The sequence below is a fragment of the Hypomesus nipponensis genome, chromosome 28 (assembly GCF_054491055.1).
Source record: "Hypomesus nipponensis isolate SF chromosome 28, ASM5449105v1, whole genome shotgun sequence".
In the NCBI taxonomy this organism is placed as follows: Eukaryota; Metazoa; Chordata; class Actinopteri; order Osmeriformes; family Osmeridae; genus Hypomesus; species Hypomesus nipponensis.
Genome location: NC_140388.1, coordinates 12,645,001 through 12,672,039, shown reverse-complemented (window position 1 = coordinate 12,672,039; position 27,039 = coordinate 12,645,001). Strand labels below are relative to the sequence as shown.

The 27,039-nt window shown below is 50.8% G+C and overlaps 1 protein-coding gene across 2 annotated transcripts in view; it reads right to left on the bottom strand.

The window, feature by feature from the left end:
* Positions 1-27,039, bottom strand: part of arl15a (ADP-ribosylation factor-like 15a) — a 74,759-nt gene that overhangs the window by 36,825 nt on the left and 10,895 nt on the right. For both annotated transcript variants that reach the window (XM_084694655.1, XM_084694654.1), the window contains exons 2-4: positions 9,138-9,282; positions 7,602-7,661; positions 241-449 (exon numbers count right to left, since the gene is read on the bottom strand). In XM_084694655.1, coding sequence (XP_084550781.1) covers positions 241-449; positions 7,602-7,661; positions 9,138-9,282 — 414 coding nt within the window. The remainder of the gene's footprint in view (positions 1-240; positions 450-7,601; positions 7,662-9,137; positions 9,283-27,039) is intronic.

The window sequence follows — 27,039 nt, the reverse complement described above, 5'->3', positions numbered from 1 at the left end:
ATATACTTTCTATTAACACATTTTCCACTTCCTAGTTAGGTGAATCCAATGAAAGTGTTAGAGAGCTTAGACCTTGCATCCCAGCCAGTTAACACTAACAAGACCAACGAGAGACAGCTTGTCTTGCAATAGACGACAAGTAAAAAAAAAAAAAAGATTTCCCTCCAAAAACAACCGCTCTTGTTGACCGCTCTTGTCACACTTTACTTACAAACTACCCCCCCCCCCCCAAACTCCTACCTGGTTGGGCGTGCGTGCGGCGGGCTTGTCCTGATGGTTGGCGAGGATGAGGAAGGGCAGTGTGCAGAGCTGGGGGTGCTGCAGGGCGGAGTGTAGCTCGTTACGTGCCGTCTCCAGGTCCTCGTCCGACGAGGCGCTGTCCAGGACAAACACCACACCCTGAGAGCCCTGGTAGTAACGACTCCAGTACTTCTTAATGTTGTCTGCTCCTGGGAGGGGGGAGGGGGGAGGGGGGAAGGAGGGGAGGGGAGGGGAAGGAGGAGAGTCAGGAAAAGATCAGGGTAGCAAAGTGGATACAAGTTCTACAAGCAGGTCTTCTCAAGAACTCTGTATTCAATGTTTAGTCTCTGTAACTGAACAAGACAAGTACACTTAGTATGAGAATGTACAGTTAAGACTGGAGTTAGGACTTCTTCGTATTTATAAGGTGTCTTTTAAGGGATCCCAGTTAGGACTGAGTCTAGCTCGTACAGTGGTGATCAGATGATTGCACACCTTGTGTGGAAGGAAAACTTTCCAAATCTCTGAGAAACAATCATGACGTAACATTTGCAGAGGGCGAAAAAAAACTTGTGACAAAGGCTTCCCTCATATTTACCAACTTTGTAAACAAAAACGTTCAGCAATAAATATGTACTCCTTTTTGGAGGGAAATGTTTAGTTTCTGTAGCAAACACTGATTTCATAATAGAAGTAGAAACCTAAGTTGCATATTGAGTAACTGAACTCCAACCAAATTACTGAGAACCTAATATACAGGTTCCAGTGTGTGTGTGTCAGGTGGCTGAGCGGTTAGGGAATCGGGCTAGTAATCAGAAGGTCCCTGGTTCGATTCCTGGCCGTGCCATATGACATTGTATCCTAGGGCAAGGCACTTCACCCTACTTGCCTCGGGGGGAATGTCCCTGTACTGACTTTAAGTCGCTCTGGATAAGAGCGTCTGCTAAATGACTAAATGTAAAATGTAAATGTATGTGCAACTACATTTCTACATTTGGTTTGCCTTGTTGTGTTCCTCATCATCATAACGTAAAATACTGTGAAGAATTCCGTCTTCCACCTCAGCATAAACCACATTGCTCCTTGTTTCATCTTTCTCTGTACGCGTTCACAGAGTTCTTTACCCCACATTGCTGTCTGAGGGGGCAAGAGGGGGGGCAAGAGGGGGGGCAAGAGGGGGGGCAAGAGGGGGGGCAAGAGGGGGGCAAGAGGGGGGGCAAGAGGGGGGGCAAGAGGGGGGCAAGAGGGGGGGGCAAGAGGGGGGGGGTCTTTAGCATTTCAGGCCAACCATGTTATGAAACACAGACCTTACATCAAAATAAACACAAACCCTCGCAGTTGTTAAATCTCTTCACGCACATTTATACACCACCCCCACTTTCAACTTGCGGCATTACTACTAGCCCCCCCCCCCCACACACACACACACGCCCGGATATGACTGCTCCTGTCGTGCTCTTCTGGGGTCGAGCACATCCTCTCACCGAGGTTCACTGAGCCACTACTTTATTTGTTAGTGTAAGTAATGAGGAAGAGACCTACATGCTCACGGTGAGTCATTCCTGCCCTCCCCCCCAACTCCCCCCTTCCTTTCCGTGTGTGGCCGTGCTGAGGGAGGCCTGAGGGGGTGAGGAGGAAGAGGGGAGGAAGAGGGGAGGAGGAGGGGAGGTGGAGGGGAGGGTAAAACAGTCAGAGATACACCCTCATTAAAGAAGTTGTACGGACTTCTTAAAAAATAATACAAACAAACAAATCTCCATATTCGGAACTCCTTCGCTTCCTGTTTTCATAGTGTGCTTCCTGTATGTGTCACTCTGTGAGGCAGTGTTGTTGTGCTGATGGTTGTTACTCACAGGAAGGTAATTACCATGCAGTGACAAACTGTGAAGGCTCGGCAAAGTGGTTAAACATCACGCAATGCTCTACTGTGACGTCTCCTTACACCTCCCTCCACCCTCCCTCCCTCCACACCTCCCTCCCTCCACAACTCCCTCCCTCCACCCTCCCTCCACACCTCCCTCCCTCCACACCTCCCTTCCTTCACCTTCCCTCCCTCCAGACCTCCCTCCACACCTCTCTCCCTCCACACCTCCCTCCCTCCACACCTCCCTCCCTCCACACCTCCCTTCCTCCACACCTCCCTCCACACCTCCCTCCACACCTCCCTCCCTCCACACCTCCCTCCCTCCACACCTCCCTTCCTCCACACCTCCCTTCCTCCACACCTCCCTCCCTCCACACCTCCCTCCCTCCCTCCACACCTCCCTCCCTCCCTCCACACCTCCCTCCCTCCACACCTCCCTCCACACCTCCCTCCCTCCACACCTCCCTCCCTCCCTCCACCCTCCACACCTCCCTCCCTCCACACCTCCCTCCCTCCACACCTCCCTCCACACCTCCCTCCCTCCCTCCTTTTCTTAGGGTGGAAAGTTATCAGACAAAGTGGCACTTGAGAAATTGCCTCAGAACTTTCCTCCTGCTTTTGCCCGGAAATTGAGTGTGGAATGTCAGTCATGTTGGGGTGTATGTTTGCCTGTGTGTGTGTGTGTGTGCGTGTTCGACACACACACTCGACTGTCTGACTGGCATCTTCTGCCATCTGTTGGCCTGATGGGAGGAATTCACACAAGCATCATTTTCAAAATCTGTTTGAGAATGTTAATCAAGTAGGTTGAAAATGTTTTTTGTTTGAAAGTGATTCTGCATTACTGAGTCGCAGTCTACATGGGAGACAGGAAGTTGAAAGCTTCTGGGCTGTCAACCAAAGATAGATGGACCACAGAATCAAACAGGTGTACCAGCCCCTGAGCCAGAACAGTAGGATGACTGATATGGGAGCAGGACTTGATCATGTAAGCAATCAAAGATGGACAGAGTCCTCCACTGCATCTCTCTCTCCCAATTTCTTCCTCGCTCTCTCTCACCAAACAGTCTGTTTAGAAGCGTGACCGTGTCTTTGAGGACATCAATACCTTCACATTCAGGTTGTTCATTCAACCACGTTGGTGCAGTATGATTCATGTTCGATGCCTGAGGTGTGGTGGGGTGGGGTGGCGCCGGGGGAATGGACTAATTAACGATGAGAATGGCTTTGGATTTTGGCAAAGCAACAAATACGTTTTTCTAAAATGAAAGGGTGGAACAAAGCTAAATGTTCAGCTCAGAGCAACACAGAATACACTCATTGAAGGTGTCATGGATCAGGGTGAATCAGCGGGCCCCTGGGTCCTGGACGACACTTATGCAAGGACAGAACATTAGGGGGATGTAATTCCGTGGATGGGATTCCGGTCCTGATGAGAACAGACAAGCCACAGTACTCTGGGCGACCAGGATGAATCACTTTCAGTCCACCACCAAATAACCTGTAAGATATGTTGTGGATGTTGGAGTTGACTTTTTTCTCATACAGCGGAGCCTAGCGTGCGTCACAGCGTGCGGGCTGGGTAACCGAGGGAGACGGCTGGGTAACCGAGGGAGACGGCTGGGTAACCGAGGGAGACGGCTGGGTAACCGAGGGAGACGGCTGGGTAACCGAGGGAGATGGGGAGGTAAGTGCCGAACAGGCGTGTTCGCAGCCAAAGCATCATTCCAAAAAAAGCTATCTTTTAAAGCAAGCGTTTGTAATGCAATGGTAGGTCTTCATGCGATTTCAGAAATCCTTCATATCAACGTTAATCTAAAACATGATCTTCACATGAACATCTTGTGTTTGGATGTCCACATCCATGTTTGTGTTCCTCTTCTTCTGACAAACATGAGTCACTGAACACTGGAAGCAAAAATGGACCCTTGACAGATACTAGACACCTCAACCTGACACTGCTATGTTCACACTGAGCAGGAGAGATCCGGTCTCCAGATTGTTCAGGGTTCGCTCAACGTCAAGGTGACCTCTGTGACCACACGAGGAAGGGCATCCATTCATATCCATCCCACCCTTCTTTTGAAGACGGTGACGACATCGCTCAAATATCATATTTTGGAACCCAGGCCGTTTGGCTCTCCATTTGGTCCCCATTAGGCTACCGTTTGGGCCTCCTATTCTCAGGCTGGATCGGAAAGGGTTCGGTTTCACATTCGAAACTCCTTTTCATGTCTGCCTCCCGCAGTGTCCCATCGCCCTGCCCTCATCATTTTAAACTTCTACCTTTGACAAAATGTTTAACAAACATCTTTCTGATTAAACTTCTTTTTGTGTGTGGGGGGGGGGGGTCTACAAAGGTGACCTAGAGTCCAGGCAATCTGCTTTGAAGTGACTCTAACAGAGAACAGACATCTTCTCTATACAAACCCCCTCCTCCTCCCCCCTCCTCCTCCCCCCTCCTCCCCCCTCCTCCTCCCCCTCACGTGCACACACATGCAGAAACACACACACACACACATATCAACATCCGTAGAGCATGTACCATGGAGAGAGTCACACCTCCTCAAATAGAGCATCTAGGAGATACGGCAGCAATGAGAGGTGCTTATTATGAGTCCTACTTCATCAGCTGTCATCACACCCACACCCCTCACACCCAAGGCCCAGTCTAGACCTGACGTCAGTGTTCTCCCCCCCAAACACACACACACATCACCGGATGCCTCCCGCATGTTCCAGGGCCCTGTCCCGCTCCCGTAACCCCCTACCTGGCAGGGGGCAGCTGGCCGGGGGGCTTGGGTTACTACCAACCGCCATGCCCACCCAGGGTCAACAAGGGCCTAACACCTCAGCTGGATGACATGCCTGTCAGGAGGGAGGGGAGGGATTGGAGGTTGTCCCATCTCTGTGACATTGTCCAACACAGCGGCCCTGTGCGGGCTGAGCCAGAGAGGACAACAGCAACTTCCAGGAGGCTGGCTGCTAAAAACAGACCCACGGCAAGCACCTGAGAGGCCCCACTATCACCACAGTGTAGCACCACAGGGAGAGGAACAGATGAAGACAAGCATGGAGGACAGAGACAGAGAGACAAAGACAGAGACAGAGAGACAGAGACAGAGAGAGAGAAAGAGAGAGAGAGAGAGAGACAGAGAGAGAGAGAGAGAGAGAGAGAGAGAGACAGAGAGAGAGAGACAGAGAGAGAGAGACAGAGAGAGAGACAGAGACAGAGAGCAAGAGACCAGGCCATCCTCAGCTCTCTTCCTCTCTCTCTGTCTCTAGAGGTCCTCTGTGTGTGTGTGTGTGTGTGTGTGTGTGTGTGTGTGTGTGTGTGTGTGTGTGCGTGTGTGTGTGGGCTGCAGGACAGTGTTATGCCATGTTGGTCACTCCAGACAGAGCAGTCTTGTTTCTCCAGCATAGTCAGGGTTGAGTGAGCGTGCCAGACCGGGAACACACTGATGTCCCTACGTCACAACTGCGTCAAACAAAGCGCTAAAGCGGTTGAAACAGCAGCGGTGGACAGTGTTGTCCTGGTGTTCAGGGGGCTAGGAGGAGAGAGGAAGCCCTACACAGAAGGAAGTTCCTTCTCCTGCCTACTGTTTACTATCTACATACACACACTCACGCTGTAAACACACACTTGGAGTTGTGAATGATTGTGAACCGCAGCTGAGCAGAGGAATCGGAAGCTGTGAGTGTGTGCATGTGTGTGTGTAGCCCTCACCTCTCTGCTCCTCACAACTCCTAATAAGGGCCCAGACATTGTGGCGTACCAAACACCATGTACCCCTGAACAACCCCCTGCCCACCCATCCAGAACACCCACAACTACCCCCCACCCCAAACCCCTTGTTTGGTGGAGGGCACCATAACCGTAAATCTTGTGTGTGTGAGTGTGTGTGTGTGAGAGTGTGTGTGTGCGTGAGAGAGAGAGAGAGAGAGAGAGAGAGAGAGAGAGAGAGAGAGTGTGTGTGTGTGCCCAGATTTCACCACCATGAAGCTGGAGCGGCAGCATATCACCACTAAATCAAGCGAGCAGTCGGCAGAGAGATCTGTTTTTCCGACCGTGACACGACCACAGTCCTGACCCTGTCCAGGACTCACCCACCCTCCCTCCCTCCCTCCCTCCCTCCCTCCCTCCCTCCCTCCCTCCCTCCCTCCCTCCCTCCCTCCCTCCCTCCCACCCTGCATCATCCTTGCTGGTGGTCCACACACTCTTTTTGGAGTATGAGGGATGTTTTTGTTCTTTGGAGAGGTTGGGGCTGGGTGAGGGGGGGGGGGGTTGGGTGAGGGGGGGGCTGGGTGAGGGGGAGAGGGGGCTGGGTGAGGGGGGGGGCTGGGTGAGGGGGGGGGCTGGGTGAGGGGGGGGGGGCTGGGTGAGGGGGGGGGCTGGGTGAGGGGGTGGGGGCTGGGTGTCTTGTTGTTCCTGAGCTGGGGAAGAAACACACAGCACCTGTTCTACAACCAGTGTCCCCCAAAAGACGTAAATTACTTTCACTTTTAAAACTCATAAATTGTGGCAAGGGGCTGATTTCTAGGCATGAAGTGGTGAAGATTTATCTCCCTCGCGCCTTTTCTCTCCTTTTAACAACTTTCAAAAGCTCCTCCTCATTCTACTGCTTTTCAACATGTTGGGTTCCCAGATAGGATCCCTAATAACCCACTAAACAGGGTGCAGGGGGTTGTTCAGGGGTACATGATGTTTGGTACACCACAATGTCTGGGCCCTTATTAGGAGTTGTGATGACGTTGTCTCCTTGGGCAAGGCACTTCACCCTACTTGCCTCGGGGGGAATGCCCCTGTACTTACTGTAAGTCGCTCTGGATAAGAGCGTCTGCTAAATGTAAATGTAAATTTGTAACTAAACTAGGTTTGTTCGTTTATAGGAATCGTCCAAGCGAGGCGTTTGCACGTATGTTAGGACTCTTTACAAGAACATTTACTGAGAAAGATGTATCACTAAAACTGTGCAAGAATGTCGATTTGTTACTAGAAGGTGGGATGTTGCCGCAGCCTGGATAAACACACTTGGGTTTCCAAACTCAAATGTCTGCACTGTGTGGGGAGTGAGGACATAACTTAGCAAGATGAATGTAATACTAATGATAATAATTCCTGAAAACGTAATTCCGAATACATTTGAGTTAACCGTTTTGTTTCCTAGTCTTGATGCATCATGTTGAAAATGGCAGTTTAGTGTTGGACTGTATTGACTTCCTGAAGTCTGTTTACTGAAGCTGGCCTGAGATGACACAGTGAGTGTCAGCAGAGGTCAGAGGTCAGAGCAGCTTGTGGTGGGGAGGCAGGATACATCCTCAACACACTTCACTTCCTCTCACTCAGAACCAACAACTTCCTGCTTGGTTGGTGTGAGAGTGTGTGTGCGAGTGTGTGTGTGTGAGTGTGTGTACAGTAAGTATGGTGGTACAGTATGGTTACAATATGCGTTGAGAGAGATAAGGAATCTAAGCTAAGATGTAAAAACATCCTTACCTCCAAGTTCTTTTACGTTCAATATGGCGTTTGGAAACGGCACAGCTTTGATACTGAAACCTGAAAAGAAGAAAAACGTATTTGACAAACAAATTCAGCCTATTAATTATACAACTGATAATGCTAAAGAGAGAAGAGACAGAGATACAGAGACAGAGGGAGAGAGAGAGACACAGAGAAAGAGACAAAGAGAAAGAGGGGGAAAGAGAGAGACAGAGAGAGACAGAGACAGGGGAGAGAGACACAGAGAGAGAGAGAAGGGAAAGAGAGAGACAGAGAGAGGAGAGAGAGAGACACACAGAGAGAGAGGAGAGAGGGGAAAGAGAGAGAGACACAGAGAGACAGGGGAGAGAGAGACACAGAGAGAGAGAAGGGAGAGAGAGATACAGAGAGAGGAGAGAGAGAGGAGAGAGGGGAAAGAGAGAAAGACACAGAGAGAGAGGAGAATTCCACAAGGGAGTTCTCTGTGCACAAATAAAACAAGAAGCACTTCGGCGGTTATTGGGAAATAGAAGTGGCATTGACAGCTTAATGTTGACCTGTTAAGAAAGCTTGCCAAAGTAACTCTCTGGTAAGGTAAATAATGGACATATTATACGTGTGAAGGCCAGGTGTGCAGCACCCTGTCCACCAAGAGCCACGTCCAGTCAGAGATGGGTTAGACCTAACCCTAGCCCTAATGAAGTACAAATACTTTATTCCTGTACTTAACTATATTTTTCTAGTATCAGTACAAGAAGTTGAAGATTTTTTTTTATTTTATTTTTTTTAATAACAATTTTTTATTTTTTTATAAGTTTGAAAAGTTTGAATATTACTGAATATACTCTTCTGTACTCTATTGTAATCTGCTTTAATCTGCTCTGTTTTATACTTCTCTGTTCTCCTCTCCCCTCACTGGGTGTGTAAAACAAAAGTTATCAACAAAAAAAACGGGAAAAAAGGTCCAAATAATATTTCCCGGAAATAAGTTGGAAAAAAAGGTTTTGAAAGTTTGAAAAAAAAAAAACTGAAAAAAAGTCCTCTCGTCTTCTTTCACTGTGTGTGTGTGTGTATCTGTGTTTATCTGTGTGTAAAACATGAGTATCTGTACTTCTGCTTGAGTGAAGAATGTGTGTACTTTTGCCATCTCTGTCAACAGTACAATTGGGATTTCTTCAAATTTAGCCTCCATAGTTGAAGGGTTGCTGACTAACTAACAGCAGGACTAAACAAGGACAGGGAAGGAGATGGGGACACCAGGGGGTTGGGAACCAGACAGCAGAAGCTCTTCAGCCAGGAGATATTCTAGAAGCCTCTACAGGGTTGTCGTGAGGGAGCAGGGACAGTTAGCTTCCACAGCTGCACTGGGCTTTCAGCATGAGATATATACACAACGTAGATAAAGTGCTATATAAAGAGATCGATGTAAGACAGAGAGACCCCAGTAGTTCTTACCCCTGGTGGGGTGAGAGGAACAGTAGTTCTTACCCCTGGTGGGGTGAGAGGAACAGTAGTTCTTACCCCTGGTGGGGTGAGAGGAACAGTAGTTCTTACCCGTGGTGGGGACGATCCCGTCTCTTCCCTCGCTGCAGAGCCGGGACAACAGGCTGGTCTTTCCCGCCCCCGTCAGTCCGATACACACCACATCATACTCAGGCCTGGGGACCGGTGGTCCTTTACAGCACAGGGCCCGGAAACACTGGAGGAACAACACACACACACACATGAATATTCATGATGCTGCAACTGAAGAGAAGGGCATGTTCTTTCTAAAACACCAAAAGACCTTGCTTTCGCCCTGTGTGACCCCTTGTTTTGAGGTTGTGGAAAGGTTTTATGTTTTTGAAAGTGTTTGAAACGTAAACAGCATAGCAGTTAAAACAGCATATTCTGCAGGCGGATCAACTGTGCTGACGGTGTCTCAATGAGCAGGTGACACATGTTCATCCTTCCTCCCTGAAATCAAACTGAAAAAGAGAGAAGGGGAGAGAAAAAGAAAGCCAGATGGGGAGAGGAAGAAAGGGAAAGAGAGAAAAGAGAGAGGCAGTGTGTGAGCGCGCCTCGCTGCGCGTGTGTGTGTGTGCGCGCGTCAGAAACAGTAACGTCTGCGTGGTGTGTCCTGTCTGGTGGCTCATTGCTGCCACAGGCCGAGCTGTCACTAGATGAATCACAGCCTGGGACTGGCTGCCTGCTGGGAGACATTAAGGGGCAAATGCGGTGTGAACCGTGAATGAGATCTTTAAAGCTTGTGTCGAGAGATCAGTATCCAGAACTAAAAAGAGGTCTCTTTTATTAGACTAGTCTGGCCATGCAGCACAGGGCCCCTGTTTTTCTCTCTCCACACAACTGCCTACCCCCTCCTTCTCCTCCTGCTCCTCCTCTATCTTTCTCCTCCTCCTCCCTCTTCCACTCCCTCCTCTCCTTCTCTTCTCCCTCCTCCACCACAAACAGCCACACACCCTTTCTAATCCCTCCAGAAGGATGCAGGGTTGCTGCACGTCTGGGAGACTTCAGTAAAGCCCTCAGGAAGAAGGAAGAACAGCATGGTTGCTGCTCACTGGTGGGTTGGTTACAAGGCTGGGCTGTGTGTGAAACGCTGGGAACTTCTGTTTTGGTTTGTTTTTGTAGAGCCTAAAAAGTTTTTGTAAAGCTAAAGCTGCAGCCTACTGCTTTTCACTCAACATTTTTGGTTTGTTTTACTTTTAATTGAATGCCTTATTGTTACTATTGGAAGTTATAAATGAGGACCAACTATTATTACTGGACAAGAGTCTGACATTGGTGGAGCTGCAATTCAGCCAAAATATCAAATGCCACAAGATGTCAAAGCCATGGCTGAAACCGAAACATCTGAATAACGCGACACAGGCTAGACACACCACACTGCTCACCCAGACAGGCTAGACACACCACACTGCTCACCCAAACACAGGCTAGACACACCACACTGCTCACCCAGACAGGCTAGACACACCACACTGCTCACCCAGACAGGCTAGACACACCACACTGCTCACCCAAACACAGGCTAGACACACCACACTGCTCACCCAGACAGGCTAGACACACCACACTGCTCACCCAAACACAGGCTAGACACACCACACCAGGTGGATCTGGCAGGCTTTAAAGACACAAAGCAGAAAGAAAAACTGTCAGGTCTGTTAGTTCTGTGAGGTCTGTCAGGTCTGTGAGGTCTGGCAGGTCTGTTAGGTCTGGCAGGTCTGTGAGGTCTGGCAGGTCTGTTAGGTCTGGCAGGTCTGTGAGGTCTGGCAGGTCTGGCAGGTCTGTTAGGTCTGGCAGGTCTGTGAGGTCTGGCAGGTCTGTTAGGTCTGGCAGGTCTGTTAGGTCTGGCAGGTCTGTTAGGTCTGGCAGGTCTGTTAGGTCTGTTAGGTCTGTTAGGTCTGTGAGGTCTGGCAGGTCTGTTAGTTCTGGCAGGTCTGTTAGGTCTGGCAGGTCTGGCAGGTCTGTGAGGTCTGGCAGGTCTGGCAGGTCTGGCAGGTCTGTTAGGTCTGTTAGGTCTGGCAGGTCTGGCAGGTCTGGCAGGTCTGGCAGGTCTGTTAGGTCTGGCAGGTCTGTTAGGTCTGGCAGGTCTGTTAGGTCTGGCAGGTCTGTGAGGTCTGTTAGGTCTGTGAGGTCTGGCAGGTCTGGCAGGTCTGTTAGGTCTGGCAGGTCTGTGAGGTCTGGCAGGTCTGGCAGGTCTGTTAGTTCTGGCAGGTCTGGGAGGTCTGGCAGGTCTGGCAGGTCTGTGAGGTCTGGCAGGTCTGGCAGGTCTGGCAGGTCTGTTAGGTCTGGCAGGTCTACACCCTGACACTCTCAGTGTCTAGACCGGTAAGAGTCAAAACCACTACATTTCTTTTCCTTCTGGAGAACTACAAATAAATATATTTTTTAATAAAAGTTCGAATTCAAATACATTTCCTGTCCTGACATGAGGAACGAATACAAGCAGCCTCTCTCTGATCGTGTATGGGTTCCTCCTTCAGAGGAACTCAGACTGGCCCAGAGGGCTGAGGTGAGGAGCCCAGCTCAGACTGGCCCAGAGGGCTGAGGTGAGGAGCCCAGCTCAGACTGGCCCAGAGGGCTGAGGTGAGGAGCCCAGCTCAGACTGGCCCAGAGGGCTGAGGTGAGGAGCCCAGCTCAGACTGGCCCAGAGGGCTGAGGTGAGGAGGCCTGCTGAGGTCATGTTCAGGGGTTCAGCTCTTGTTTGATGGAGACGTAGGGAATCTGGTCAGAGCAATCAGGCGTCTGCAGAGCAGTCCGACCCCGCGGCTCCTCTGTGACCCTGCCGTGACCCCGCCAGGCCCTGAGGAGCAGGATGAGACGATCTCACGCGTCCTCAGAGCTGAAACACACGCGTGTCAGCGGAACACATGTAGAGCTGGTTTGATGGTTTGATGAGGTCATTTGTCTCCCCCCTCCTCACACACACACACACACACACACACACACAGGCTTCTCTTGGGTCCGTGTGTAAGATCTGTGAGCCGGTTGAAATGTGCCCTTCAGCTGTCAATTCTCTGAGGTCAGGAATTGCTGACCAATGAAACATCTGAGGAGGTCTTAGGGAGGGAGGGAGGGCTCTAAGTCAAATCAACATACCCTTCTCCATTTCCCTTCCCTCCCAAGCTTCAAAGCCTGAAACCTTGTCCCCCCCTCCCCCTGTCCCTGTGCAGGCAGCGCGGGAGAGCAGAGTGACCTGGACATGTGCTCCAGGGGGCCCAGCCAGAGGTGTTCCCAGGGACCCTTATCTGGGCTCACTTCACAACAGTTGCTGGAGAGGCGTCCAGGGCGTCCGGGCCCTGACCCCAGGCCTCCTTGCTCTCTGCACCCCCGCCAGAGGACCCCAGGAAGGGACCTGCGCCCCCGTGCACCCCCCCTGACCCCCCTAGACCCCCCTTGACCCCCCCTGCACCCCCCTGACCCAGCTGACAGGGAGACTGACGAGGGGCGCTCGGAGGAGGAGGAGGGGAATGTCTGGACCCCTCAGCCCTCCTTTCCAGGTATTCCCAGAACGTCTTCCCTCCAATCAGACGCTGCTTCTAAGAATCCCTGAGTCACCGTGCCAGGGAGCCAGAACAGTCTGGAACTCGACCCCCTGTGGTCATCCCTGCAGCGTCACCATCCGCAGCGCTGCCAGGACAACAGACCCAGACAGCCTCATCCTCAGGACCCATCACCGAGGCAACCAAGCCCTTCCCTCGGTCCAGCCTATAGGGTTGGCGTGGTCACAGGGAACGGAAGATGCAGAGCCAGCACCTGACAGTGTCAGAGTCACAACCACATTCACCTGGTGTCACCTGTACTCTACAGTATCCTGTCATGACTCCAAGGTGCCTCTGCTGTTCTGCTGTGCTGTTAGAGGCTGATCCTTTGTGCCGTTAGAGGCTTTGTGAAATAGTTTGAGTAATAAAAAAGTCAGAATAAAACCTTGGACGCTCTTGGCAACACTTCCATACTTCCATAAAGCTGATGGCTGGTCTGGATGTTCTCTTGATTGACTGGCTCTTATTAGATTGGACACGTTTTAATTGTGCAGCTCTGAGGGGTGCTCCTAGACATTACCTCACCGTTGTTGTGAAAGCTGATTAGCCGAGGTTTTATGTAAATGTGGAGCTCTCCTGGAGTATAAATACCAGGCTTGACACGTCCAGGCTGCACTCCCAGATGAGACGGCTCCTGAAAACCTGCCTGGCAGGAGGAGGAGGGAAAGAAAGCCCCCAAACCCTCCATCTGAACAAGATGCCAGGACATCAACAGGGTGATGTCATCTGGTCTGCTGGCCGCTGGCCAGGCCCAGAGCAGAGGAGGAGGAGGGAGGAGAGGAGAGAGGAGGGAGATGAGAGGAAGAGGAGGGAGATGAGAGGAAGAGGAGGGAGGTGAGAGGAGAGAGGAGGGAGATGGGAGGAAGAGGAGGGAGATGAGAGGAAGAGGAGGGAGATGAGAGGAAGAGGAGGGAGGTGAGAGGAGAGAGGAGGGAGATGGGAGGAAGAGGAGGGAAGGGAAGGGAAGGGAAGGGAAGGGAGGAGAGAGGAGCAGGGTTGGAGGGGTGAGGAGGGGTGAGGAGCAGTCAGGCATGGTTGTCAGCTCCACAGCTGAGCCAGATTCTCTGTTGCTCCATTAACACCAGACTTCCCTTCATGGCAGGCCAGGACCAGCAACACGCACCAACGACACGCACAGGGCTGCAGACACAGGGCTGCAGACACAGGGCTGCAGACACAGGGCTGCAGCCCCGCAGGCCTGCAGCCCTGCGCTCACTCTATGAAAGTATTGTGTCAGTGGAACATCAATCTTCCTCTTGCGCTACATTTTTCTCTAAATATATATCTATTTACTGCTTGATGTATTTTTATTTATTTTTAAACCTGTAGTATAGTACTATAATTAAAGTGCATTATTCTTGTCCTTCTTATTAAAAAATTAAAACATTGAACTATACCCTAATTGTATGGCACTAAGGTTGCGTGACAGGTTTATCTGAGTGGTCGTATCATATGGCTGCATGTCAGAGTGTTTGTGCTCTCATAGTCTGTCTCATTAGCCCTCCTACTGCAGCACAGACCCACTACATATCTTATTAAACAGCTTGTTAATGTGGGCAGCATGGCTAACAACAGTGTGATGTCTGGATGCAGGTGTGGAGCAACGAGCACTCTGGAGAACACCTCGTCCTAACACCACACAGACCCGATTCACACGTGTGGAAACATGCAAACACACACAGAGAGAGAGAGAGAGAGAGAGAGAGAGAGACACAGAAAGACAGAGACAGAGACAGAGAGAGAGAGAGACACAGAAAGACAGAGACAGAGAGATACAGAGAGAGATACAGAGAGAGATACAGAGAGAGAGACAGAGAGAGAGAGAGAGAGAGAGAGAGACAGAGACAGAGAGAGACAGAGAGACAGAGAGACAGAGAGACAGAGACAGAGACAGAGAGAGAGAGAGAGAGAGAGAGTCAGGTGGACACGAGGACAGGGATGAGCTAACACCCTTTTTATTTTCCCGACAACTCCTGGGGGTAGAGTATGTGTGTGTGTGTGTGTGTGTGTGTGAGCAGGGCTTACTCCTGACCTTTCAACAGTGACAGTCCTTTATATGGGTGTCCCGGTGGACAAGCGGGCGTGAACGGATATGCGTGTAATACAACTCTAACACACACACACTAGCCTGTTAGGGAGGGTGGGGTTGCAGGGAGGCAAACAGGGTCTGAGAGGAGGGGTGGGAGGGAGGGAGGGAGGGAGGGAGGTGGGGTGGGAGGGAGGGAGGGAGGTGGGGTGGGAGGGAGGGAGGGAGGGAGGTGGGGTGGGAGGGAGGGAGGGAGGGAGGGAGGTGGGGTGGGAGGGAGGGAGGGAGGGAGGGTGGGAGGTGGGGTGGGAGGGAGGTGGGGTGGGAGGGAGGGAGGGAGGTGGGGTGGGGTCCTGGAGTCTGTGAGGGTGGGAGGGTTAGAAGCACATTCATTCATCCTCATTCATCTTTTCCACCCCCCCCCATCCCACACCCCCTTCTCTTGTTGTTGTTGTTGCAGCTCCCAGGCTATGGGGGAGGAGCTGAGGGGACAAGGCACCGTACAGTGGGGAGGGGGGAGAGCGAGGGGCTCCACATGCCGTTCTCGTTACAGGGTGAGAGAGACATGGTGCTGGCCCAAACCTTCAGCTGCTGCCGTGGAAACCCAGACCCCGCCTCCTCCTCACTTTGCCTTTCATGTTGTCTCGACAACACAGCGCTCTCGCCCAGGAGGGTAACAGGAGGGTAACAGGAGGGTAACAGGGGGGAACAGGAGGGTAACAGGAAGGGAACAGGAGGGTAACAGGAGGGTAACAGGAGGGTAACAGGAAGGGAACAGGAGGGTAACAGGAGGGTAACAGGAAGGGAACAGGAGGGTAACAGGAGGGTAACAGGGGGGTAACAGGAGGGTAACAGGAGGGTAACAGGGGGGTAACAGGAGGGTAACAGGAGGGTAACAGGAGGGTAACAGGAAGGGAACAGGAAGGGAACAGGAGGGTAACAGGGGGGTAACAGGAGGGTAATAGGAGGGTAACAGGAGGGTAACAGGAGGGTAACAGGAGGGTAACAGGAGGGTAACAGGAGGGTAACAGGAGGGTAACAGGAGGGTAACAGGCTCCTCTCCCTCCAGACCAGCTCCTCAGAGGGGTGGATGAGAGGCTTATAAAACAACCAAACAGGGAGCGCCCTGCTAGCTCACCAGATAACTGAGCGCGCCGTGTAGGGTGAGGTCTGACCACAGCAGACTGGGTTTGAATCCGGCCTGTGGCCCCTTTACTGCATGTCTTCCTCTCTCTCCCTGCCTTTCCTGTCACACAAACTGTCCAATAAAGCATGAACAAATGCCCAAATATCTTAAAAACAACAAGCCAACGGTGGTGTCTGTCAGAGAGCTGAGGGGAGAGCTTCAGCCCACGACAAAACAAGATTTACTATACAAGATGGCCGACTACAGACACCAAACAGGTGCCGTTCAGGACCCACAAATCAGAAATAGATCCCACACACACAGAGACAGAACAGTGGATTGTTGTGTAGGGTTGTTCTCAGTCCTGTGCTTGTTGACTGGAGTGGATTATGTTTACCTCTGATCCAGCAGACTGCCCTGCTGCCCCTCCAGAGAGGGCTTCTCAGGGTGACCCTGTCTGCTGGTACCTGTCTGGGGAAACAGAGCGTGACTGCTTAAGCAGACACAACACTCCATTGTGTCGGTCGTGAGATTAGAGAGCGGGAACAACAACAACCAATCAGAACCCCACGCCGGCTCCTGACCCTTCACACACACACACACACACACTATACAGAACACACACACACACTATACAGAACACACACACACACTATACAGAACACACACACACACACTATACAGAACACACACACACTATACAGAACACACACACACACACACTATACAGAACACACACACACACACACTATACAGAACACACACACACACACACTATACAGAACACACACACACACACACTATACAGAACACACACACACACTATACAGAACACACACACACACTATACAGAACACACACACACACTATACAGAACACACACACACACACTATACAGAACACACACACACTATACAGAACACACACACACACACACTATACAGAACACACACACACACACTATACAGAACACACACACACTATACAGAACACACACACACACACACTATACAGAACACACACACACACTATACAGAACACACACACACACACACTATACAGAACACACACACACACACACTATACAGAACACACACACACACACACTATACAGAACACACACACACACACACTATACAGAACACACACACACTATACAGAACACACACACACACACACTATACAGAACACACACACACACACACTATACAGAACACACACACACACTATACAGAACACACACACACACTATACAGAACACACACACACACTATACAGAACACACACACACACTATACAGAACACACACACACTATACAGAACACACACACACACACACTATACAGAACACACACACACACACTATACAGAACACACACACACTATACAGAACACACACACACACACACACACTATACAGAACACACACACACACACACTATACAGAACACACACACACACACACTATACAGAACACACACACACACACACTATACAGAACACACACACACACTATACAGAACACACACACACACTATACAGAACACACACACACACTATACAGAACACACACACACACACTATACAGAACACACACACACTATACAGAACACACACACACACACACTATACAGAACACACACACACACACTATACAGAACACACACACACACACTATACAGAACACACACACACTATACAGAACACACACACACACACACTATACAGAACACACACACACACACACTATACAGAACACACACACACACACACTATACAGAACACACACACACTATACAGAACACACACACACTATACAGAACACACACACACACACACTATACAGAACACACACACACACACACTATACAGAACACACACACACTATACAGAACACACACACACACACACTATACAGAACACACACACACTATACAGAACACACACACACTATACAGAACACACACACACTATACAGAACACACACACACTATACAGAACACACACACACACACACTATACAGAACACACACACACTATACAGAACACACACACACACACACTATACAGAACACACACACACTATACAGAACACACACACACACACTATACAGAACACACACACACTATACAGAACACACACACACTATACAGAACACACACACACACACACTATACAGAACACACACACACACTATACAGAACACACACACACTATACAGAACACACACACACACTATACAGAACACACACACACTATACAGAACACACACACACACACTATACAGAACACACACACACTATACAGAACACACACACACTATACAGAACACACACACACTATACAGAACACACACACACACACACTATACAGAACACACACACACTATACAGAACACACACACACACACACTATACAGAACACACACACACTATACAGAACACACACACACACTATACAGAACACACACACACACACACACACTATACAGAACACACACACACACTATACAGAACACACACACACACTATACAGAACACACACACACTATACAGAACACACACACACACACACTATACAGAACACACACACACTATACAGAACACACACACACACACCCCACTTTCACTCCCTTCCCTTCTGCCTCCTTTTCCCAGCTCTGTAGCAGGAGAGATCGACCCCGAGGGCTCAGAGAGACACAAGCCTCCCCCCTCACTACCCAACACAGTGATGCCTGCTCCCCCTAGCTTCCTCCGGAACAACACCACAAGATCCAAGAACACAACAGTACGACATTCCTCTAGAGCTGAGCTCCAAACACAATATGTGGAATGGAATTTTAACAGCCCGTGGGAGACCAGTTGCAGGGTCTAAGTACAATAAAACCCTGTTGGTAAATTGAAAAAGACTTACTTCAGGAGGTGGCTGCATGTGATGCGTGTTGCTAGTTATACTACAATTGTTTCCCAATTGCAACAGAATGATAGGGCTCCATTCATTACAGGGACTGAAAAAACAACAAACTTTAGGGCCTAAAACTGTATATGAAAACTTTTAACAGAAGACCACAAAGCATTGACCCCATCCATGGCTGTGGAGATGTTGTTGTCATGGTGATGTGCACAAGGCCTGATGACCTGTCTGCTGTTGGCCATGATCTACAGGACAACACACACACACACACACAGACACACAGACACACACAGACAGGCAGGCAGAGAGACAGGCAGGGATGCAGGCAGAGAGACAGGCAGAGATACAGACAGGCAGAGACAGACAGACAGACAGACAGACAGACAGGCAGGCAGGGACAGACAGACAGACAGACAGACAGACAGGCAGGCAGGCAGGCAGGCAGGCTGGAGGGGGCTAGAGACAGACAGGTCTGGAGGGGCTAGAGACAGACAGGTCTAGAAGAGGGAGATTTCAAAAGAGAGTGACAACCTGGTGGGCACTGGTGGTGGAGGAGGTGGAGGAGGTGAAGGAGGTGTAGGAGGAGGAGGTGTAGAAGGAGGAAGAGGAGGTGGAGGAGGAGGAGGTGGAGGAGGTGTAGGAGGAGGAGGTGTAGAAGGAGGAAGAGGAGGTGGAGGAGGAGGAGGTGGAGGAGGTGTAGGAGGAGGAGGTGTAGAAGGAGGAAGAGGAGGTGGAGGAGGAGGAGGAGGTGGAGGAGGTGTAGGAGGAGGAGGTGTAGAAGGAGGAAGAGGAGGTGTAGGAGGAGGAGGTGTAGAAGGAGGAAGAGGAGGTGTAGGAGGAGGCGTAGGAGGAGGAGGAGGTGGAGGAGGAGGTGGAGGAGGAGGAGGTGTAGGAGGAGGTGGAAGAGGAGGTGGAGGAGGTGTAGGAGGAGGTGGAGGAGGTGGAGGTGGCCCTGCATGGTGAGGGCTGGAAGAGCTGGGGGGGGGGGGGGGGGTTGATGCTGTAAATCTTGATGTCACTGACAGGAAGGCTGTTGAGGACCATTACCATAAATGTGACAGACGCTAATTTGATGTGAGGCTGTGTGTGTCTGGTCAGCGGGCAGTCTAGACAGCTCCCTTCAGCACCCTGTTTGTTCCACTGCCATCTGGAGATCACCGCATCTAGCGCCCACCGCCACAGTTCTCACACACACACACACAGTTCTCACACACACACACAGTTCTCACACACACACACACACACACAGGGCTTCAGTTGGTCTTCGTTTCAGATGAACGAAACAGATGAAACAGACATCCAACAACTGAGTCTTGGGATCGACTCTCCTCACATCTTTACCCACAGCTTTACCCACAGCTTTACCCACAGCTTTACCCACATCTTTAAAGGTACAATAGATGAAAAACATGTTCAGTAAAATATGTTTTGTCCCCTGTTCTGCTTGTGTGAGCTAGCGAGGTTCTCTGAGAGCTGCTTAGCAACACAGACAGCTCAGTGCCAGTGGAATGTCAAATTGGGGTCAGATGGCTGAGCGGTTAGGGAATCGGGCTGTTAATCAGAAGATTGCTGGTTCGATTCCCGGCCAAATGACGTTGTGTCCTTGGGCAAGGCATTTCACCCTAATTGCCTCGGGGGGAATTTCCCTGTACTTTTTGTAAGTCGCTCTGGATAGGAGCGTTTGCTAAATGACTAAATGTAAATTCGAAGTTTGGAGCGGCCCGCTCATTTCCAGCCAATCTTGTTCCACCCTTCGGAGGAGGAGGTGTTGTTTGATAGTAACAGTTCCCTCATCCAGTTTAAAACATCCCTCTACCACCTCAACCACACACCAGCTCCTGGACATCTTACCTAGCGCTAAACCATACCAGACAACAACATTCTTAGCAGGAACCAGATTCCACAATCAGTCAATGGACCCATACAAGATCCCTGCTGGAACTGTCTGAAGCAGCAGTTTCAGAGTTTGGTGGTGGCTGGTCTAGTACTGGGAGACCTGATTTACAGCGAGCAGGATAACTCTGTTGCCCATGGGGACGAGAGAAATATGATCTGAAGAGCAGGTTCCACAGTCAGCTTGCCAGGACCCCCCTGCCCCCCCCCTGCCCCCTGAGGGGTGGAGGGAGGGGTGGAGGGTTAGAGGGGTGGTGGAGGGGTGGAGGGTTAGAGGGGTGGTGGAGGGGTTGAGGGAGGGATGGTGGAGGGGTGGAGGGAGGGATGGAGGGCAGCTGTGCTTGCAGACAGAGGGTCCCTTCCCTCCCTCCACAGCCCTTCCTTCCCTCCACAGGGGACGCCGGCGGTGATAGGGGGCCCTGAGCGGAGGACAGGGAGGAGGGGTGCGTCACAGGCGCCTCGGAGGAGTATAAATCTTGTAATTGGGAAGGGTGATTAGCCGGGGCCTATTAGCATACGGCAGTGGAGCGGCGGAGCGGCGGAGCGCTGCCTGAGCGCAGAGCGGGACCCAGAGATGTTTTTCAGTTTGGATCTGGAGGATCAAAGCTGAAGGGGCCTCCTTTTGAAGGCCCTGAAACGAATGTGTGAGGGCCGAGGAGAGCGGGGGCACCCCATCTCACAGACATTAAAAGGTGGGGGGGGGGGGAAGGGGTAGAGGGGTTTTACTCGCCCCCTCTCCCCCTCCACTCATCACTTATCAGATGTTTTTATGTACTGAAAGATGGGGAACGTTTATGACAAAAACACAAAAATGTGATCAAAACATCCCCTTTCCCCCGAGGGAGATAAAGTATTTTTCTGTGAGAACTCCCCCCGCCTGTCTCGAGGCTCTGAACAAGACAAATAAAAGATGGAGGCCTACTGAACCCAACGATAAATCTGTTTTTCTACATTGTGCGCAGAGCCAGAGTTCCAGACTGGGAGGACACACAGGAGAAGCCTTTACAATGCTAATGAATCCTCACAGAGTACGGACAGAGCTTTGATTTCCTGAACGCTGCCGACTATCGCTCACGTCCCACGCAACACGCCGGGGGCCGCGCTGATCGCTCACGGTGTCCCCGACGACCCCAGAACACCACAGAGAGCCCGGGTCATGGGGAACAGCAGTTTGCGATAAATTATTGACAGAGTAAAAACCAAACAAAAAAGTAGAATAGTAGGGAATCGGACCAGCGATGAACAGACCTGTCTGAGGTTCGATCGTACGGCTCGGACAGACACAGAGGAGTAAAGAGGGGTTCATGACGTTTGTCGATGCGGGTCGAAGAGAGAAAGGTTGTCGATAAGATAGGCGTTGGAACACTGGAGAACTGTCTAAACTAAAGTAAGACAGCTCCCAATCTGGGAGCCATCAGGAGAGTCAGGTGGAACAGCCGGAGCGGTGGAGGCTGCTTAGCAGGACAATGACTGCATCGGCAGTAGTTAATGAGCTAATCCATCCTCACCTTACCAGCCTCCAGTTACATTCATCAACTCTTTTTGAACCCTGTGTGTTCAGACCAAGGCTACATCATGAGCATAATCACTTAAAAACGTTTAAGCGATGTGATTTTGCTCATCAGAATTCCTTTTGAGGGGGAATTCAGTTTATGTAGCATGATTACAAACATCTAAATTCTTTCAGACATTCATGGAGGTACAGACAAGGCTTATCCAGAACATTCAGTCCTGCAGACATCACATCACCATGACCTTTCCACCACATCCTGCCTGTCTACCCCCTGAGCTTTTCCACCCTCCAGGACACCCACCACATCCTGCCTGTCTACCCCCTGAACTGTTCCACCCTCCAGGACACCCACCACATCCAGCCTGTCTACCCCCTGAACTGTTCCACCCTCCAGGACACCCACCACATCCTGCCTGTCTACCCCCTGAGCTGTTCCACCCTCCAGGACACCCACCACATCCTGCCTGTCTACCCCCTGAGCTGTTCCACCCTCCAGGACAACGACCGTTCAGACCAGCTTATCAACAAGAATCCCCAAACAGGAAGCGGTGTAAGCTCTGTGTTCCAGGGTGGAGCAGACCGTGCCTCGGGGGTCCCTGTCCTCCTGGAGCTGAAGGCTCCTGGATAAGAGATGAACGAGATGGTTTTCATCTCTTCGTATCGGTTTCTGGTCGTGTCTGGCCTCACCTCAACCCCAGACCTCCTGTGTGCCCAAGGCTGAGCTGCTAATTCCCTCTGCTATCCAGCAGGGACAGCTGGTAGTGAACTTGGAAAGGATCGCTGGCGTTCAATGTCAGGTCACAGCCAGAGTATTAAACCTTAACTTAATCACAGCGGTGCATGTTGAGATGTGTCTCAAGTTGCTTCCAAGGCACACATACAGACACACACACACACAGACACACACACAGACACACACACACACAAAGCGCCGGTCTTGTTTTCATGATTACGATGATTGCAACACCACAACAAAACTCTGCTCACCTCAGCAACAGACAAGCCCTTGTCTCACGTCCGGAGAGTTCCAGAAGGGCTCCTGAATGAGCCCATTTACAAAGCTGCTCCAAGGGTTCACAGCCTGGGAGACTGGTGTGTGTGTGTGTGTGTGCGCCACACCCTCGGTGAGCAGGTGCACCCTGGTCTGTTATTTGAGGACTGTAGTTTTGTTCCGTTTAGACCCTTCGACCCCCCCTCCTGCAACACCTCCACCGACACTCACAAACATTCCACTTGTTAGGGTTAGCTAACCCTAACCTAACCCTAACCCTCCCTGTCTCCCTCTATGAGGCTCTCCCTGGGTGATTAAATGACAGGCGTTCCCTGCACACCATCTCCACAGTGCCTCCCACACTGCGTTTGTTTCGTAGGCTCTGACGTGGTCGTCTTCAACCCAGGCATGGTGCGGGCCGTTTCTACTGACGTCAGGCGTCCATCTGAAAAGACCTTCAGATTCATGAGGCAGTGAAGTGATGTTGGGATCCAGCTGGGAATGAGGTCTCTCTCTCGGTCTGTTTGTTTTTATTAAAGATGAAAAGCGAGCGATCTCTCCCTCTGATGCACAAGCACTTGACGTCTCTGAGAGCACACTCTCAGTAGGCTGCGTCGCCTTCACTGCAGCGGCTCTGCCGGGGCAGACTTTCACACTGGTCTAGATTCCTATCGCTCAGAGCTTTCCTCATCAACTCCATCCTCACCCGACCCCAGAGCAGATGAACATTCGGCGGTCTGGCAAATATTTGTATTTCCCAGTAGAAAAAGCAATTTCCAGAATACATCACATGGCCCAGATAAACGATATCTAATACTAGTTCACACATCCGCCTGCCTATTACGCATGACTGAGCGTTCCAGCCCAAACAAACGACCTTTGTTGAGAGACAGGACGCCAAGTATCACATCTGGTCGACCTTCAGGGCCTCTGAGGAAATCGCAGGTCGTTCCGTACCCGTCGCCTTCGCCATTGAGCGCCGAACCGCGGGACTCTGGGGCGGACCGGGATGTTGGTCGGAAGTTAACCAGACACATTGTTTTACCCTATGCCTGCAGGGGGCCGGCGTGTCAGCCTGTTGCCAGTCAAAGAGGGTCAGAGACTTCAATAGGCCTTCATTAAGCACAGTTAGCGCCAACAGTTAATTAATGCAGAGCCCATCTTCACGCTCCAGACGTCCTCACACACACACACACACACACACACAGCTGGGACGCCCCTCATATTTATTTCAGCGTCTTTCCTCTGTTTCTCCACTTCCTGTCGGAGTATATCTGTGTTTGTACCAAGCGCCCCAGGAGCCTCCATGGCCTGTTCTCACCCTCAAAGCAGCATCTTGAACGTACAGCTGACAAACACCCAGTTGTCCCCCTAACCGATGAAGGGGCGAGCGAATGAGGGAGGACACCCCCTACCCTGCCCACGCAAAAAAAACACACAAAAAACTGCATCAAAACAGTCAATTAGGCAAAAATGCATGACAGTGAAATTCCACCATTGTTTCAGTGACGGTAATGACAGGCCCTTCGCCCCTCTCTGCCACCCATCTGATGAGAGAGCTCAAAGCAACGCCAACAGTAATTAATTATCACACGCTCTGGGGTCTTCAGATGTTGGCGGGTCCTTTGTAGGAGCATCCCTCCATGTCAAACTCAGATCAACTACTGACCCCTGTTAGCGCGCACACGCACACACACACACCACGCAAGCAAGCAAGCAAGCCTCTACTGACATCAACACAAGTGTTGTTTACAGACTTGGTCTGGTGTGGTTCAGGTAAATGTTTATCCACCATTTGAGGGACACTTCTGGATTAAAGCACTCCTCCCAGTCTCCCAGAGATTACAGATGGAGGGTGGGGATAGGTGCTCCCTGCTGAGAGCAGGGTGGGGGCGGGGGTAAGAGGTGCTCCCTGCTGAGAGCAGGGTGGGGGCGGGGGTAAGAGGTGCTCCCTGCTGAGAGCAGGGTGGGGGCGGGGGTAAGAGGTGCTCCCTGCTGAGAGCAGGGTGGGGGCGGGGGTAAGAGGTGCTCCCTGCTGAGAGCAGGGTGGGGGCGGGGGTAAGAGGTGCTCCCTGCTGAGAGGAGGGTGGGGGCGGGGGTAAGAGGTGCTCCCTGCTGAGAGCAGGGTGGGGGCGGGGGTAAGAGGTGCTCCCTGCTGAGAGCAGGGTGGGGGAGGTTAAATGCTCTCTTTGGTTAGGTGAAGGTGAGAGGGGGTGAAGGGGAGGGTGAGGGAGGGTAAGGTCCACATCAGAGACCCTGTGTCTGTTAACACGCTACATTAGCTGTTGGAGCCCTGCTTCTTTGTTTGTTATTTAGTTTTTCCTTGAATTTTCTTTGTTAGCCGGAGCCAACGTCTCAAAAACAATGTCTCAAAAGGCTTATGTAATAGTAACCAGAACCAGATTATAACCCAGCCTGGTTGAGCACAAGCCAAAACTGAACCTGGGAGCTAGGTTGTTACCCACCAACCCTGCACCGTGCGTGGGTAGAAAACACACACAACCCAACACACGTCATACCACTCGCTGTGAGGAGAAACTAGATTAAGCAGACAGTCCAGTCCGCAACGAAATCCCAGTTTTCCCACGCGCGCCTCAAAAGTTGAATCCACTCCCACACAGGTCAGTTTTGGAGCCGAACAAGATTAAACTGTGTACTTAGTTTATCTGGGTTTCTGATTTAGCACTGATTTAGGAGCGACAAACTAATATTACACAGTACAACACAATAATATCTTTTAATATCAGACCTCTGCTTTAGGTCTCAGGATCAAACTAAACAGAGACCAAATCCACACGTGCAACTTTCAGATCGACAGCTGATCCAGACTCAACTGGCTGGATCCCTGTACCTGATGAAGTGGCGCTAAGCTAAGACCTGATGGAGCTGTGGAGGTGATCAGAGGCACTAAGCTAAGCTAAGACCTGATGGAGCTGTGGAGGTGATCAGAGGCACTAAGCTAAGCTAAGACCTGATGGAGCTGTGGAGGTGATCAGAGGCACTAAGCTAAGCTAAGACCTGATGGAGCTGTGGAGGTGATCAGAGGCACTAAGCTAAGCTAAGACCTGATGGAGCTGTGGAGGTGATCAGAGGCACTAAGCTAAGCTAAGACCTGATGGAGCTGTGGAGGTGATCAGAGGCACTAAGCTAAGCTAAGACCTGATGGAGCTGTGGAGGTGATCAGAGGCACTAAGCTAAGCTAAGACCTGATGGAGCTTTGGAGGTGATCAGAGGCACTAAGCTAAGCTAAGACCTGATGGAGGTGATCAGAGGCACTAAGCTAAGACCTGATGGAGCTGTATCTACCCTCTATCCAGGAAGCTACAGCTGATACAGTAGACACACACTGCCCCCTGCTGGCTGGATAAGAACTGACAGCGTTGCCAGTGTACCGATAGATCCTTAAGTTAGGGCTCTTTGATAGTGGTTAAATTTGGATTGTGGTTAAGTTGGACTGCGCGCACACACACACCTTTAGTTTATAGGTTTCTGGCCACCTCTCTCTCCCTCTCCCTCTCCCTCTCCCTCTCCCTCTCCCTCTCCCTCTCCCTCTCCCTCTCCCTCTTCCTCTTCTCCCTCCCTCCCTCCCCCCTCCCCCGCATCCTATTCATGTTCAGCCAACGTCGTGAAACTGAAACCTGCAAACATCTCGGCTGACTGTATTAAATATCAAATAAAACACCCAAAGGATTTGTTTTTGATTTCTGATTACCTTGTTTACAGTGAGCAATTATTTTCTTGTTTTTAGCATTAACCAGTTATCACCATCATGAACAATATGGCATTTCTGTTTTTTCAACTCAGCTTTGGTCGTCAAAGTAGATTGTTACCAATCACTGCTTTGTGGCCAAACAGCGCCACCCAGTGGATAGCTGATGAAACGATAATTGAATAAATAGAGAGCTGCGGTCTTCAACCCTTGTCCTCGGTTGAAGACCACTGACCAAG